Source organism: Muscardinus avellanarius (genome assembly GCF_963383645.1).
Source record: "Muscardinus avellanarius genome assembly, chromosome: 2".
Lineage (NCBI taxonomy): Eukaryota > Metazoa > Chordata > Mammalia > Rodentia > Gliridae > Muscardinus > Muscardinus avellanarius.
In genome coordinates this window covers 99,476,248-99,490,854 of record NC_137787.1, presented here as the reverse complement: position 1 = coordinate 99,490,854, position 14,607 = coordinate 99,476,248, and the positions used below count along the sequence as shown (strand labels likewise).

Sequence of the window (14,607 nt, the reverse complement as noted above, 5' to 3'; positions counted from 1 at the left end):
TGGGTTTCTTTTAACAGACTATGGGTTTTTCTAAATATACTAAATAGCTTATTACAGGCTTTTGTTCTTTCATACTTATATAGGACTCTTGTTTAGGACAAGAAAATAAAGCTACTAACTTATTGTGCAATGTTCCATTTTTCCCTGCTTGTTTTGTTAATGATTTCTTCTTTTAATTTTAGGCCACTGAAAAGTATGATACATTTGATCCAAGACAGCCCATTTCAGTCCAGGAATCTACAGTGGTGACAAGGACATGGGACTCTTCCTGCCAGATTATAGATGGTTCAGTGCAATTGCCATCCTGGCTGACAGCTGTGAAAAGGAACCTTCGATTATTTTATTTTATTTTTGTGGAACACTGCAATCTCAGATCCTTAGAACATATCAGGTAATACTTCTTGTCCCCCAAGAAAAACACATCCTTATAGAGGTATCGATGGCAAAGAGTACTTACCTAGTATGCACAGGGCTTTAAAGAAAAAGATTTTTCCTTTATATATATGATCTTTTATATATATTAGGAACCACAGTATTTTTAGTACCTTCCTACTCTCTCCCCACTTTGCAACCTTACTATTTCCTGAATGAGCTAATTAACTTTTAGTATGAGTTTATTTAAGGAAGTCATTTTGTTTGTTTATTTTGTTTTTTTTTTTATATAAAGTTTCACTATGTTGCTCACATGCTGGCCTTATCCTAGTCTCAAATTATCCTCCTTTGCCACCTAAAGTCAACATACCGAGCCTATAAAAGACTTTTTTTTTTTTTTAGTGCTACTGGGGGTGGAACCCAGAGGCTTTCTACCCCCGGGCTATACTCCCAGACCCATTTTATATTTTATTTGGAAACAGGGTCTCACTAAGTTGCTGAGAGCCTCACTAAGTAGCTGAGGCTGGCTTCGAACCTGCGCGATCCTCCTGTCTCAGCCTCCTAAGCGCGGGGATTACAAGCGTGCACCACCACGCCCAGCTTTAAAAGACTATTTTTTAATCCAGATCATTCTACCTATAATTTCAGAATCTGTTTTTCTTTGACTTTTTCTTAACATTTCAGATGTATTTATGTATTCCTAAAATCTCTTTAAATATTTAATTGTAAAACTTTCTTTCATTAACTCTTAATTTTTCCAAATTGTTACAGCAAAGAAAATTGTGCTATTTTATTCCCATTAAGATTTTATTTCAGAGCCAGGTGTGGTGGCACAGGTTTGTAATCCCAGCATTTGGGAAACAGAGACCAGAGGATCTTGGTTTGCAGACAGCCTCAGCTACTTAGGGAGGCCATTCGCAACTCAGTGAGATACTGTTTCAAAAATAAAAAGACTAAAAAATAGGGCTGATAGTTCGGAGATACAGTGCTCTGGGTTCCATCTCTGGTACTAAAAAAAAAAAAAAAAAGATTTTTCAAAAATATAGAAAAATTAGAATTTCAGTTTAGCTTCAACTCATAAACAATCTTGTGATTGTACCATTAGCATTTTACAAAACTGCCTTGACCTGTTTCCATATTCCTCTACATATCCATTGGTTTTAAATTATTTTGTGTTTTCCAGAACAAGTTGTTTATATTAGGTTCTGCTATTTTAGATACTCTTTTTATATAGTACTGAGTATTGAACTTAGTGATATTCTACTTCCAAATTATATTACCAGCCCTACTTTTATTCTTTATTTTGAAACAGGATCTCACTAAGTTGCAGAGGACCTCACAAATTACTGAGGCTGGCCATTACCTGCGATCCTCCTGTCTTTGCCTCCCAAGGACTGAGATTACAAAGTATCACCACACCTGGCTTTATTTTTATTTTGAAGCAGGGTCTCACTATTGTTAATGAGATTCTCAGTACTTGCCTTGGCTATTCTCAAACCTGGGATCCTCCTGTCTCAGCCTCTCAAGTTACTAGTATTACAGGCTTATGCTACCACATTTTTTATAACATTTTTCACATGTCCTAAAATGGCAATCTTTATTTAGGCTTAATCTATGATACATTCCTATTTGATATCTAGTGTGAAGTTTCCAGTATTTTCTTCAACTAGTGATGTAAAATATATATACTTCTGTATTTGATTTCCTACGAACTCCATTTTCTAGAATGCCTGTAAGTATATGTTCTTTGGTCTTGAATCACGTAAGTCAAAGTCTTCAGTGCCTTACTTACATTGTTGAACCAGAGTTGTTAAGCCAGATTTACAAGGATGTTTTGTATAGAATGTTGCTTTTATTTTTTTTTTTAATTACTTCCTTTAGAAATCCAGTGTAACTTAAGGAATTTGGAACTGGGCATGATAGCTTATACTTGTAATCCAGCTACCTGAGAGGCTGAGACAGGAAAAGTACAAGTTCATGGTCAGTCTCCACAATTTAGCCAACCCCTCTATAACTTGTTTCAAAATTATGCTGGGCATGGTGGCACACACTTCTAATCCCAGTACTTGGGAGCCTGAGTCAGAAGGATTACAGGTTCACAGCCAGCCTCAGATAACTTAGGCCCTCTGCAGCTTAGACCCTGTTTCAAAATAAAGAAAAAAGAACAGGTCTGGGGGTGTAGCTCAGAGGTAGAATGCCCTTGGGTTCAATCACCAGGACCACACAAAAAAAATTTTTTTAATTAAATAGGGCTAAAGGGTATAGGTTACAAGTAAAATGCCCCTGTGTTCACTGCCCAGTAACCACACACAAGAAAGAGCAAGAGAGAATATTTTGGAATTTTAGGAATACAAATAAAAGTTATAATAGGAAAGTATTTTTCTTACAGGATAGTAGTTATAATATTCCTTTGGCTTAAGAGACCCTGCTTCCAAATATAAAAGTATTAAATAGGTCTGGGAGTGTAGCCCAGGAACCCCAGTACCACCAAAAAAAAGAAAAGGAATTCTTTGTTTGTTTGTTTGTTTGTTTGTTTGTTTGTTTGTTTGTTGTGGTACTGGGGAATCACACCCTGGGGCATTCTACCTCTAAGCTATACCCTAGAACTTTTTATTTTGAAAGAGAGTTTCACTAATTTACCCTGCTCTGGCCTTGAAATTGCAGTCCTCCTGGTCTGGCCTCCCAAGAACTGTGTTTACAGGTGTATATCACCACATCTGGCTTTACTGTCTATGCGGGGAGTGGGGAGGATTAAAATCAAGGGCTTTCTACCTCCAAGCTATACCGCCTGTCTTGTTTTTGTTGTTGTTGTTGTTGTTGTTGTTGTTGTTGTTGTTGTTGTTTAATAGTACTAGGGATTGAACCCAGAGTTATTCAAACTCCAAACTACATTGTCAGTCCCATCTTATTTTTTATTTTAAAACAGAGTCTCACTAAGTTGAAGAAGGCCTGGCTCAGGCCAGCCTCGAACCTGCCCTCCTCCTGTCTCAGCCTCCCAAATATTGGGATTACAAGCATGCACCACACCACTTTGCTCGGCTTTTACCTTTTATTCTAGTATGGATCATTCCTTACTGTTTTGGGGGGTTTTTTATTTTGTTTTGGGGATTTTTTTTCTTGTGGTACTGGGAGTAGAACCCAGGGGCATTCTACCTCCGAGCGACACCCCTAACCCTATTTTTTATTCTTTACTTTGAAACAGGGTCTCACTAAGTTGCAGAGAGCCTCACTAAGTTGTTGAGGCTGGCCACAAACCCACATCCTCTGGTCTCAGCCTCCCGAATGCTCAGATTACAAGCATGTGCCACCATGCCAGCTCCTTACTGTTTTTTAAGAAGACTCACAAGTAATAAAAGTTACCCATATCACCTCAACTCTTACAGTTCTTGCCTCATTGTATTGTCATTTTTTTAGAAACATTCACCACAACACATAGGATAGTCCTTGAAAGCAGAATTTTGCTTCTATCTATGTATATCCAACATTATTTTTGGAACATAGAAGGCAGACAGTTCAGTAACGGATGCAAAAAAAAAAAAGTTTCAAACTGAATTCAAATTTTTTATCTTTCTTTTTAAGGCTTCAAATTCCCTGTAGAATTCTAAAATAACCTTTGCTAATGAGGATGTCTGGTACTGTTACTATAAAAGATGAAACTGAAACAATGAAGGATTTGGAGGCAGAAGTGAAAGATACAACCAGAGTTGAAAATCTTATCAAAGCAGAAAACTATGGGAAGATTTTGGCAGAGAAGAATGAACATTGTATTGACAAAAGTATTGATTTACAGGTAAACAGAATTTCTTACTTGACTACATATACCTGATAATCAGTGTGTAGTTATGCTTCTTTTCATAAAAAAAACTCAATTTTCAGAATTCTAAAAGGGTAAGTTGACTCTTCGAGACATGCTTACCAGCTGTCTTTATTAATCATCTGAGTTTGCTTCCTAAGTCTTGGTCTTTTTTTATACATTTCTTTTTATTTGTATATAACCAGTGTGTTTTTGGCTTTCTGCCTTTTCATTCTACTTTTCCCCTAACTACCAGTGCTGTGAAAGTTCAAAATTTAACCTACAATCTCTTAGAGAAGAAAGAGATTGAACCTGGAGAAGATCTGTTGGCAGTAACAGGTCCTCTCTTGGATACTCCATCAACCATGACTGAGTAAAGAGGATGATGAGGGGAACTGACACTTGGTGGTTTAAAAAACAGAAAGGAATGAGCCAGACCAAAATAAAATTTATGATGACTTAGAACTAACCACTGAAAAGGCTTTTAATCAGGCATAAATTCAGTTGGTCAATAGATTCAAGATAGATAAAAATGGTTTCAAGTGTTATTTTTAGTATTCATCTCCTTTAGGTGTAATTTAAAAGTGAAGTGCTAGCAATTTTTTATTTATTTATTATTTATTTTTGTGGTGCTGGAGATGAAGCCCAGAGGCTTTCCACCTTCGGGCTACACTCCCAGACCAATTTTCTATTTTATTTGGAAACAGGGTCTCACTAAATTGCTGAGAGCCTCACTAAGTAGCTGAGGCTGGCTTTGAACCTGTGCGATCCTCCTGTCTCAGCCTCCCAAGCATGGGAAGCATGCGCCACCATGCCTGACTAAGTGCTAGCAATTTTAAAACAGTTTCCAAAAATAATATTTGTGAGTCAGAAAGTGAAACAAAGGTTAGCTGAATTAATTTTCTATTCTACAAGGGATATCCAAAGAAATGCCTTGCTGCTATTTAACTGGGTAATGACCTGTCCTGGATGGTGTAGGGCCACTTTTCTTACATGTCTTGCACCTTGATATGAATGGCTGGAAAGGTAGGTTTATCTGAACCTAGGAACACCTGCCTCTTCATGATCCCTCCAATATATCAGGTGGAAGGGAGTCAAGCTGTTTATGTGCTAATTCAGGGGTCCCAAAGAGAATGTTCCAAGAAATAAGAGAGCCAAACAAAGCTTTGAACTGGACTTGTACATCCCAGAATATTTCTTTCACTATATTTTACTGGTAAATGTCAATGAAGCCAGCCCGGAGGAAGGAGTTTTTAGCCGCCTTTCATCTTCCACAAAAACTTATCATAAAATACTATCTTTATCACTAATATTTTGGTTTGGCCTTATGAATAAATAATTCTTTTTGGAGGTGTTAGCCTTGTGAATAAGTAAGTTTTTTGGAGAAACTATTCTATCATTCTTTCTGTATCCTAAAGATTTTAAGGAGTACATACCAAATATTGTAGCTTCATTTTTTTCTAAAGATAATTAAGGAAAATCCCCTTAATTATCTTTAGAAATTTCATTTCTTTATTTAGTCAGAAACTTTGTTTATTCCCTATTTTGTGCCGGACACCGTACTAGACAATAATACCAGCTCCAACAGCTATAAAAAAACATTTAGGCCCCACTGATGAAGTCAAGTATTAATTATCTAAGAAATTAGGAGAAATCCCACATTTTTTCAGTCCTTTTTAGCAATAACACTCTTCAAAATTACAAAAAAAAGAATTGCCATACCTGTAATCAGTATACTCATTGATGACATTGTACCACTATCCTGATTGCTTCAAAGAAAATATGCTGAATTCCACGCTGGGCGTGGTGGTGCACGCTTGTAATCCCCACACTTGGGAGGCGGAGACAGGAGGATTGCGCTGGTTGAAGCCAGCCTCCCTAGCTTAAGAGACCCTGTTTCCAAATAAAAATATAAAAATAGGTCTGGGAGTGTAGCCCAAATGTAGAAGGGTAGAGAGAAAGAGGGAAAGGGAGAGGGAGAGAGAGAGAAAAAAAGAAAGAAAGAAAAAAGGAAGGAGAGGGAGAGGGGGAGGGAGGGAGGGAGGGAGGGAGAGAGAGAGAGAGAGAGAGAGAGAGAGAGAGAGAGAGAGAGAGAGAGAGAGAGAGAGAGAAAGAAACTCGGTGAGACCCTGTTTCAAAAAATAGGAGCCAGGGGTGATGGCGCACACTTTTAATCCAAGCATTCGGGAAGCTGAGGCTGGAGGATCATGGTTTGCGGACAGCCTCAGCTACATAGTGAGGCCCTCTGCAACTCAGTGAGATCTGGTTTCAAAATAAAGAATAAAAAATAGGGCAGGGGGTATAGCTTAGAGAACGAATGCCCCTGGGTTCCATCCCCAGATTCGCAAAAAAAAAAAAAAAACATAGGGCAGTGGGGTGTAGTTTGGAGGTTGAATGCCCCTGGGTTCCATCCCCAGTACCACACACACCAAATAAAAATACAAAAGGTTTTATTATTGTCACTCTTTTGGGGGTGTGAGGAATTCTGGGGGTTGAACCCAGGGGCATTCTACCTCCAAGCCATACTCCTACCCCTATTTTCTTTTTTGTTTATAAACAGGGTCTTGCTAGTTTGCTGAGAGTACACTTGAACCTGTGATCCTCCTTTCTCGGCCTCCCAAGTATGTACTAGGATTATAGGCATACACTACCACGCCCTACCTTGGTCTAATGTATACTCTAATGTATACCAGGTCATGTTTATCAACACGTGATTAACTTGGATTATTGCCATTTCCTACCATATTTATTGTGTTCCCCTTGGCAGTAAGCATAAGAACATTCTAATGACCACTAAAACATCATGGCTTAGTTGTTTGTACTACAGGAAAATTTCATTCATTGTTCAGATTTGTTGTTGTGTTTGTTTTGGTGCTAGAGATCAAACCCAGTGCCTTCTGTGTGCTAAACAAGCACTGCCCAACTGAATTGTACCCCAGCCCTATCCAGTTTTTGAAAACGTATTCTGTGCCAAGAAATACTATACAAATCACTTCATGTTAATTCACAAAATGCTCTATTCACTATTCTTCAGATATTTATTTAGAATTCACTGTAAAAAAATATGAACTCTGAGTTTTTGAGGTCCAAGATGCCTTCATTAGAGGCACCTAGTAAGGGACATACTACAGTTGATATAACTTGTGCTTAAGAGAGTTAAGTAATTGAAATTGGGAATGGAAGTAAATAAAACTAGAAAATAATTTTTCCTATCTTCATGTAAAATAATGTAAAAATCAACTGTGTAAACTTCAACAAGGAAGGGCATATTATGTTAGAGAGTCTGATTAGTATTGAGTTTACTTATTCTAACATACTAGACCTTTCTTCCTTTGGCACCTCTTAAGTTTCTGCATAAAAGTTTTATATACACACAATTCAAAACATTACTGGAACTGTTCAGACAAGTCCCCCCACACACACACACACACTACTAACAATAGAATTGCCAATCCAAATTGCATTGGTAATACTTGCTATGGAAGTAAGAGTTGATTTTTGTTAACAAATAAGCCTTGAAGCTTCTAGTATATATGAATGAATTTTCCACATAGAGTTCTTTTAAAGTAGGTGCTTAGTACACTCAGTATCTGTAGTAAGCCCTTTGGTAATCCAGATGAGAATTGGCATAGTCTGCTTTTCATTGTTGTGACCAAAATATTTGACAAGAGTATCCTGGAAGAGGAAAAATTTGCCTTGGCCCACAGTTATAGAGGTTTCAAGCCATGGTTGGCTGGCTTTATTGTTTTGGGCCTGAGATAAGGCAGGGTGTCATGGCAGAAGGGTGTGACAGAGGAAAGCTGCTCAGTCAAGGGCAGCCTGGAAGCAGATAGAGAATGAACAGATGGATGGAGGGGGAGAAAAAGTGTGTGAAAGGGTGAGAAATGGATACAGTCCCTACAGTCATGTCACAGTTGACCTACTTCTCTATTCATGCCCCACCTGCATGTAGTTTTTAACCACCTCCCAGAGGTCAAAGCCTTCATGATCCAGTCATTTCACCTGTGACCATTGCTACATTGCCTAACACATGAGTTTTGGAGAGACATGTCAGACCCAAACTATAACAAAAATCTAACATCTAGCTGGGCGTGGTGGCACACACTTGTAATCCCAGTACCTTGGAGGCTGAGACAGGAGGATCTGGATTTGCAGCCAGACTCAGCTACGTAGTGAGATACTTTGCAACTTTGGGAGACCCTGTTCCAAAATAAAGGGAAAAATGGGCTAGTAGTATAATTCAGAGGTAGAATGCCCCTGGGTTCAATTACCAGTACCACCAAAAAAAAAAAAAAGTGAATCTAACATCCTATTACAAGTGAGTTCTAATTATAAATTAGTTAACAATCATTTGTAAGTTTGTAAGTTAGTTCCAGTCATTTCACCTGTAACCATTGCTACATTACATAACATGTGAATTTGGGGGGGGGGGACATTTCAGATCCAAACTATAACAAGAATCTTGCATCTTATTGTAAGTTAATTTTAATGCATTTCTTTAAAAGGGAATGGGAAGCCAGACATGATGCCACATACATACCTGTAATCCTAGTACTTGGGAGGCTAAGACAAGAGGATTGCAGGTTTGAGGGCAGTCTTGGCAAATAGTGAAATATTCTTTCAAAATAAAGATTAAGAAATAGGGCCAGGTTGTAGCTTGTAGGTAGAATGCTCCTGGCTTCAGTACCAGAAGCGTTATAAGAAGCAAGAAAGCAATGGGAGGCGAACAAGGCTGTCAAAAATGCAGGGCACAGAGCAGTAGAGTGGGCAGCAAATTCTCAATTGGTAAATACAAAGATATTTGTTTTTTGTTTTTCTTTTGTGGTGCTGGTGATTGACCCCAAGGGCATTCTACCCCTGAGCTATACCCCCAGCTCTGTATTTTATTCTTTATTTTGAAATAGGGTCTCACTAAGTTGCAGAGTACCTCACTAAGTAGCTAAGGCTGGCTTTGAACCTGTGATTCTCCTGGAGCCTCCCAAGTACCGAGATTACAAGCGTGTGCCACCACGCCCAGCTATTCTATCCTTTAAAAACTAACATCTTTAGCCAGGCGTGGTGGTGCACACTTGTAATCCCAGCATTCAGGAGGCTGAGACTGGATGATCACAGCTCATAGACAGCCTCAGCTACTTAGTGAGGCCCTCTGCAACTCAGTGAGACCTGGTTTCAAAATAAATAAAAAATAGGACAGGGGGTGTAGCTCGGAGGTCATATGCTCCTGAGTTCCATCCCCAGACCCGCAAAAAATAAAAAAATAAAGGCTAGAATAAGAGTCTATATCTAAAATTATGAACATTATAAGGCAAGCGTTGGTGGCCCACACTTGTAATCCCCGCGCTTGGGAGGCGGAGACAGGAGGATCACGCAGATTCGAAGCCAGCTTCTCTGGTTTAAGAGACCATGTTTCCAAATAAAATATAAAATAGATCTGGGAGTGTAGCTCAGAGGTAGAAGGATTCCATTCCCAGTACCACCAAAACAAATAAAATTAGGAACATTATATTCTATTTATTTGTCAAAAACTAAAAAGCATGTATGTATATATCTAGTACATACAGCCTAATAAGTGGGAGTTGCTGTTAGTATTATTATAAATATTATAATTATAATTATTACTAATTATTTATGAGATATAACACAACTAAATGGCTTTCAAATTTGTCCCTTTATTGTCATGCAAGATAGCTTTTTTTTTAGTAATAGAATAAAAAGTAAAGCTTATTTCTTGACACAAGGTCTCTAAAATTTTAACATAAAAATTTTTGGTTTTGTTAGCCCTATTTATATGCTATACTTTATTGTCTTATATTAGTATTGAATGCATTCAGCTTTTTAAGACTTACATTTCACTTCCCATAGTACACTTTACATTTTTTAATTATTTCTAGGATTTGGTAATCTTTCAGTAACTTGGGTTACATAGCATGTATAATAGCCCTTTTAAATGTTTGGTTTTCATAGTACAGTGACATGATAAAGATATTCACCATGTGTTATAAACATAGAAATGCTTTTACATATTAGATTTATATTGGAGGATTTTCATATGTATCTCCAATGGAGTAGAGACCCTTTGTCTTCATTTAATATTCAGGGTAATCAGAGAACCTATGACATTAACTGGAAACTTAGAATTTGGAACTTTGGATTTTAACTCTATGCTCTGTGCTTCAAAGGGAAGCACATGGGAAAAACAAATAATTGCCAATTACATTTGGCTTATTAGTTTATTGATTTAAGAAGTCAACTTTAGAGCTGGAGTTGTAGTTCAGTGGTTCAGTGATGAATCATTTGCTTAGCATTTGCAAAGCCCTTGGCTCCATCTCCAGTACTTTCTCTTATTTCAATAAAAATTCAAAGCCTGGCATCTTTTGATTTTAGTGCTCCTGACCTTTAGCTAAACATTTATTCATCAAATGCTTCCACATAATTGCAATTATCTAGAGAAGTAGAATTAGTAAGCTCTTACAGATATATTTAAGAGCTTTAGTTGAACGCTTTCAACCATTGCAACTTATTTTGTTCATAGTAATTATTAATTACAAAGAAAAGTGATTCCTGTTTTGTAAATCAGATTTCCTTTATGATATTTGATTGGTGGTTATTTTTATGTTGCATATTCTATAGGCTGGGCATGGTGGTGCACGCTTGTAATCCCAGCATTTGGGAGGTAGAGACCGGAGGATTGCAGTTCAAGGATAGCCTCAGCTACTTAGTGAGACCCTGTTTCCAAATAAAGTATATTTTAAAAAATAGGTCTAGGAGTATCGCCCGAATAGAAAAGCCCCTAGAAGAGCCCCTGTGTTCCACCCCCAGTACCACAAAAAAAAAACCTGAAAAATAGGGTTGGGGGTATAGCTTGGAGGTGGAATGATCCTGGGTTCTATCCCCAGTCCTGCAAAAAAAAAAAAAAAAAAACATATTCTATAACCCAAGAAGATGACTGAATTTCTGTTTTACTCTATATTCTAGTAACTGCTAGCTTTGACAATATTATTAACAGTTTCAAACTGAGATTATTAAGAATGTTTCAGTTGGGCGGGTGGCACACTCCTTTGTAATCCCAGCATTTAGAAGGCAGAGACCGGGGGATTGCAGTTTACGGACAGCCTTAGCTACTTAGCGAGGCCCTTCACAACTCAATGAGACCTTGTTTCAAAAAATAAAAAGATTAAAACAGTACCAGAGGTGTAGCTGGGAGGTAGAATGCCCCTGGGCTCCATCCCCAGTACCACAAAAAAAAAAAAAAAAAAGGAATGTTTCATGTCATTGCACCCGTTTGTTCTAGTTTCTGTAACATACTTCAGTTTATAACAGTAAAAATTATAAATTAAAAAATTTGCCCCTAAGCTTTCTATTTTTTGGGGGGTGGGGGGGTTGGGGATGGAACCCAGGGGCATTTGACCTACGAGCTACATCCCCTGCCCTACTTTTTATTCTTTTTTTTTTTTTTTTTTTTTTTTTGAAACCAGGTCTCACTGAGTTGCAGAGGGCCTCACTAAGTAGCTGAGGCTGTCTGCAAACCGCAATCCTCCAGGTCTCAGCCTCCCTAATGCTGGGATTACAAGCGTGCGCCACCACGCCCGGCCTAAACTTTAACTTAATTACTATGGACTAGTAAAGCTGTTTAACATGCTGCTACATATTTAGTCACAGTGAAGTTCTAAAGGTGAACATGTGCTCAGAATAACAAAACCACTTTTAAAATTTTTATCAAATTGGGAGAAATCCTATTTAAAGTCAAATATGGCTGCCAAATTGATAACAAAAATGTAAAATAAAGGGTATTTAATAAAAAGACTTGTTTTCTCTGCTTTGTTGTGTGTGCATGTGTATTGCAGATTTTAAATATTTTAGTTTCTATTCAGTATTTAAAATGAAATATAAGTAACTTTTTTTTCTTTTTTGCAGTACTGGGGATGGAACCCAGGGACATTCCACCTCCAAGCTACACCCCCTGTCCTATTTTTTAGTCTTTTTATTTTTTGAAACAGGGTCTCACTGAGTTGCGAAGGGCCTCACTAAGTAGCTGAGGCTGTCCACGAACTGCCTGCCATCCTCCTCCGGTCTCTGCCACCTGAATGCTGGGATTACAAGCAGGCTCTACCACTCCCAGCTTTATAACTAACTTTATTAAATAATGTCACTTTGGCAGTTTATAGTTTACTTAAGTTGTAGTGTATTAGTGTTACTCCATAGCAAATTACCACAAACTTAGAAACTTCAATCAACACCCATTTATATCAGCTCACAGTGAACTCAGCTGGGTTTTCTACTTAGGTTTTTACAAGACCAAAATCAGAGGTGTCACCCAGATTGAGCCCTTTACTGAAGAACTGAGGAAAGAATTTGCTTTAAGGCCCATTCCAGTAGTTGGCAGACCAGTTCCTAATAGCTTTTGGTCTGAGTTCTAGGCTTCCAGGCTGGCTATCAGGCTCTCTTCGTATAGGGTTATGCGGTCCTCCGCTGGCCTCTATTTTCAAAGCCAACAACAGTGTATTCTCTAACTTTCTCTTTTGCTCTCAAATTGAAAATATTCTGCTTCTAAAGAACTTTAGCTGGGTGTGGTGGCACATGCTTGTAATCCCAGTATTAGGGAGGCTGAGACTGGAGGACCACAGGTTTGAAGTCAGCCTCAGTTACATAAAAAGACCCTCCCCAACTTAGTGAGACACTTTCAAAATAAATAAAACTGGACTGAGGGTATAACTTGGAGGTAGAAGGCCTGCCTCTGGGTTCAATCCCCAGTACAAAAACAAAATAAAAACAATAAAGCACATACTTACTTGATGGGTCCAACTCACTCTAACCTTAAATCTGTATCTTAAGATCAGGTGACATGCAGGGCGTGGCAGTGCATGCTTGTAATCCCAGCTTTTGTGAGGCTGAGACAGGAGGATCACAGCTCAGCCTCAGCTGAACTGACAGCCTCAGCTACTTAGTGAGACACTGTTTCAAAATAAAGAATAAAAATCAGAGCTGGGGGTTTAGCTCAGGGGTAAAATATCCCTGGGTTCCATCCCCAGAACCACAAAAAATAAATAAATAAAAATAAAGAATAAAATATAGGGAGTATGGTTTGGAGGTGGAATGCCTCTAGGTTCTATCCCCAGTACTGAAAAAAAAAATTAGGTGACTTGGGGCTCAGTTACTTCTGTAAAATCTCTTTGTAGAAGAACCTAGATTGGTATTTTATTAAATAATTAGAGAATGCGAATCCTTTTGGGGAACATTTTACAGTTCTTCTACCACGAGTACATGCAGTTCACAACAAAAATACTTTTTATAGGTGTGGTGTAAATGCTCTGAACTAAGACTCTGAAGTTCTTGGACTCTTTCCTTATTTAGTAACTCTCATTCTGGGCTGCATGGTCTTTGAGACTAGACCTTATACCTTCTTCGTTTCATATCCCTAATGCTGGGCACAATGTATGATGTATAACAGGAACTCAAAGCATATCAGTTAAACAAAGGCAAATTAAGATAATTTTATCTCATCTTTCTTCATCATCATCAGAAGCTTTTTGTAAATTAAAACCAAGATAGTTAATCATGTGTGAGTCCATGAGTATTCTAAAGCAATACTATAGGAACAACATACAACATCATCTTCATTTTATAGATTATAAAATAGCATTTGATGTGTACAGTAATTTATCTTCAGTCTCATGGCTACTCAGCAGAGATAGGGCACTGGTTTTCTGATGCCTGGCGCTTTCAAGTTTACAAAGCTACCTTTTTTTTCCTTTTAAATCTGCTCTTTCATTGAGTATGTTCAAGAATGCTGTGAATTAGTACATCTAGTAAGAACTTTTTACGGATAAGAGTAAACTAGAATAGTTTGACCAGGGTCACCTACTAGTAAAAGGGAAAGCCAGAAATTTAAGTCTGGCTCTCTGCATATGAATGCAACATTTACTTTGCCAGTTAATTATCTCTTAGACATTTTTAAAAGAATATTTTAAACAACTAGTACTTAAATTGCAAGGGATTAAAGCAGAACAGAAGCTAAGTCACAGATCCTTTTCCTTTCTGCTTCTCAAAATTCATTTAGTCAGTGCATTTTTCTAGTATTCATTCATTACTTTTTTTCTTTCCTGTAAGCCTTTACTCTTTGGTAGTACAGCTTTTACTTGGACATTTTTAGGTGCTGCAGAGGCAAAAATCCTTTTCTACCATATTAAAGAAGAAAGCAAATAGAGAATACAGTACCATCCTGCAGAAGTGTACTGAGGCAGCATTGCCACGTGTGCACATATACCGTGTTTTCTCCATAAGAAGCAAAAAGTCCACTTTTCTTATTTTTCCCTTTTTTTTTTTTTGTTATCTTATTTTAAATTTGTTGGTCCAGAGTAAAAAATCCTAAGAGTGGCATTCTTCTGATTTTTGGACTTAAAATAGGGAGCATGATATGAATATGCTATAGATTCTTGTTTCTG

General features: G+C 37.8%; 1 protein-coding gene across 6 annotated transcripts in view; it reads left to right on the top strand.

Annotated features, from left to right (window-relative positions):
• Positions 1–256: 256 nt before the first annotated feature.
• The window catches only part of R3HDM1 (R3H domain containing 1), a gene marked incomplete at both ends in the record, with an annotated part of 99,144 nt that continues 84,793 nt past the window's right edge, over positions 257–14,607 (top strand). For 5 of the 6 annotated variants that reach the window (XM_080690116.1, XM_080690114.1, XM_080690113.1 and 2 more), the window contains one exon: positions 3,992–4,162. In XM_080690116.1, the coding sequence (XP_080546242.1) occupies positions 3,992–4,162 (171 nt within the window). Of the gene's footprint in view, positions 392–3,991; positions 4,163–14,607 lie in introns of those variants that run through there. The other variant, XM_080690115.1, reaches the window with a different exon arrangement.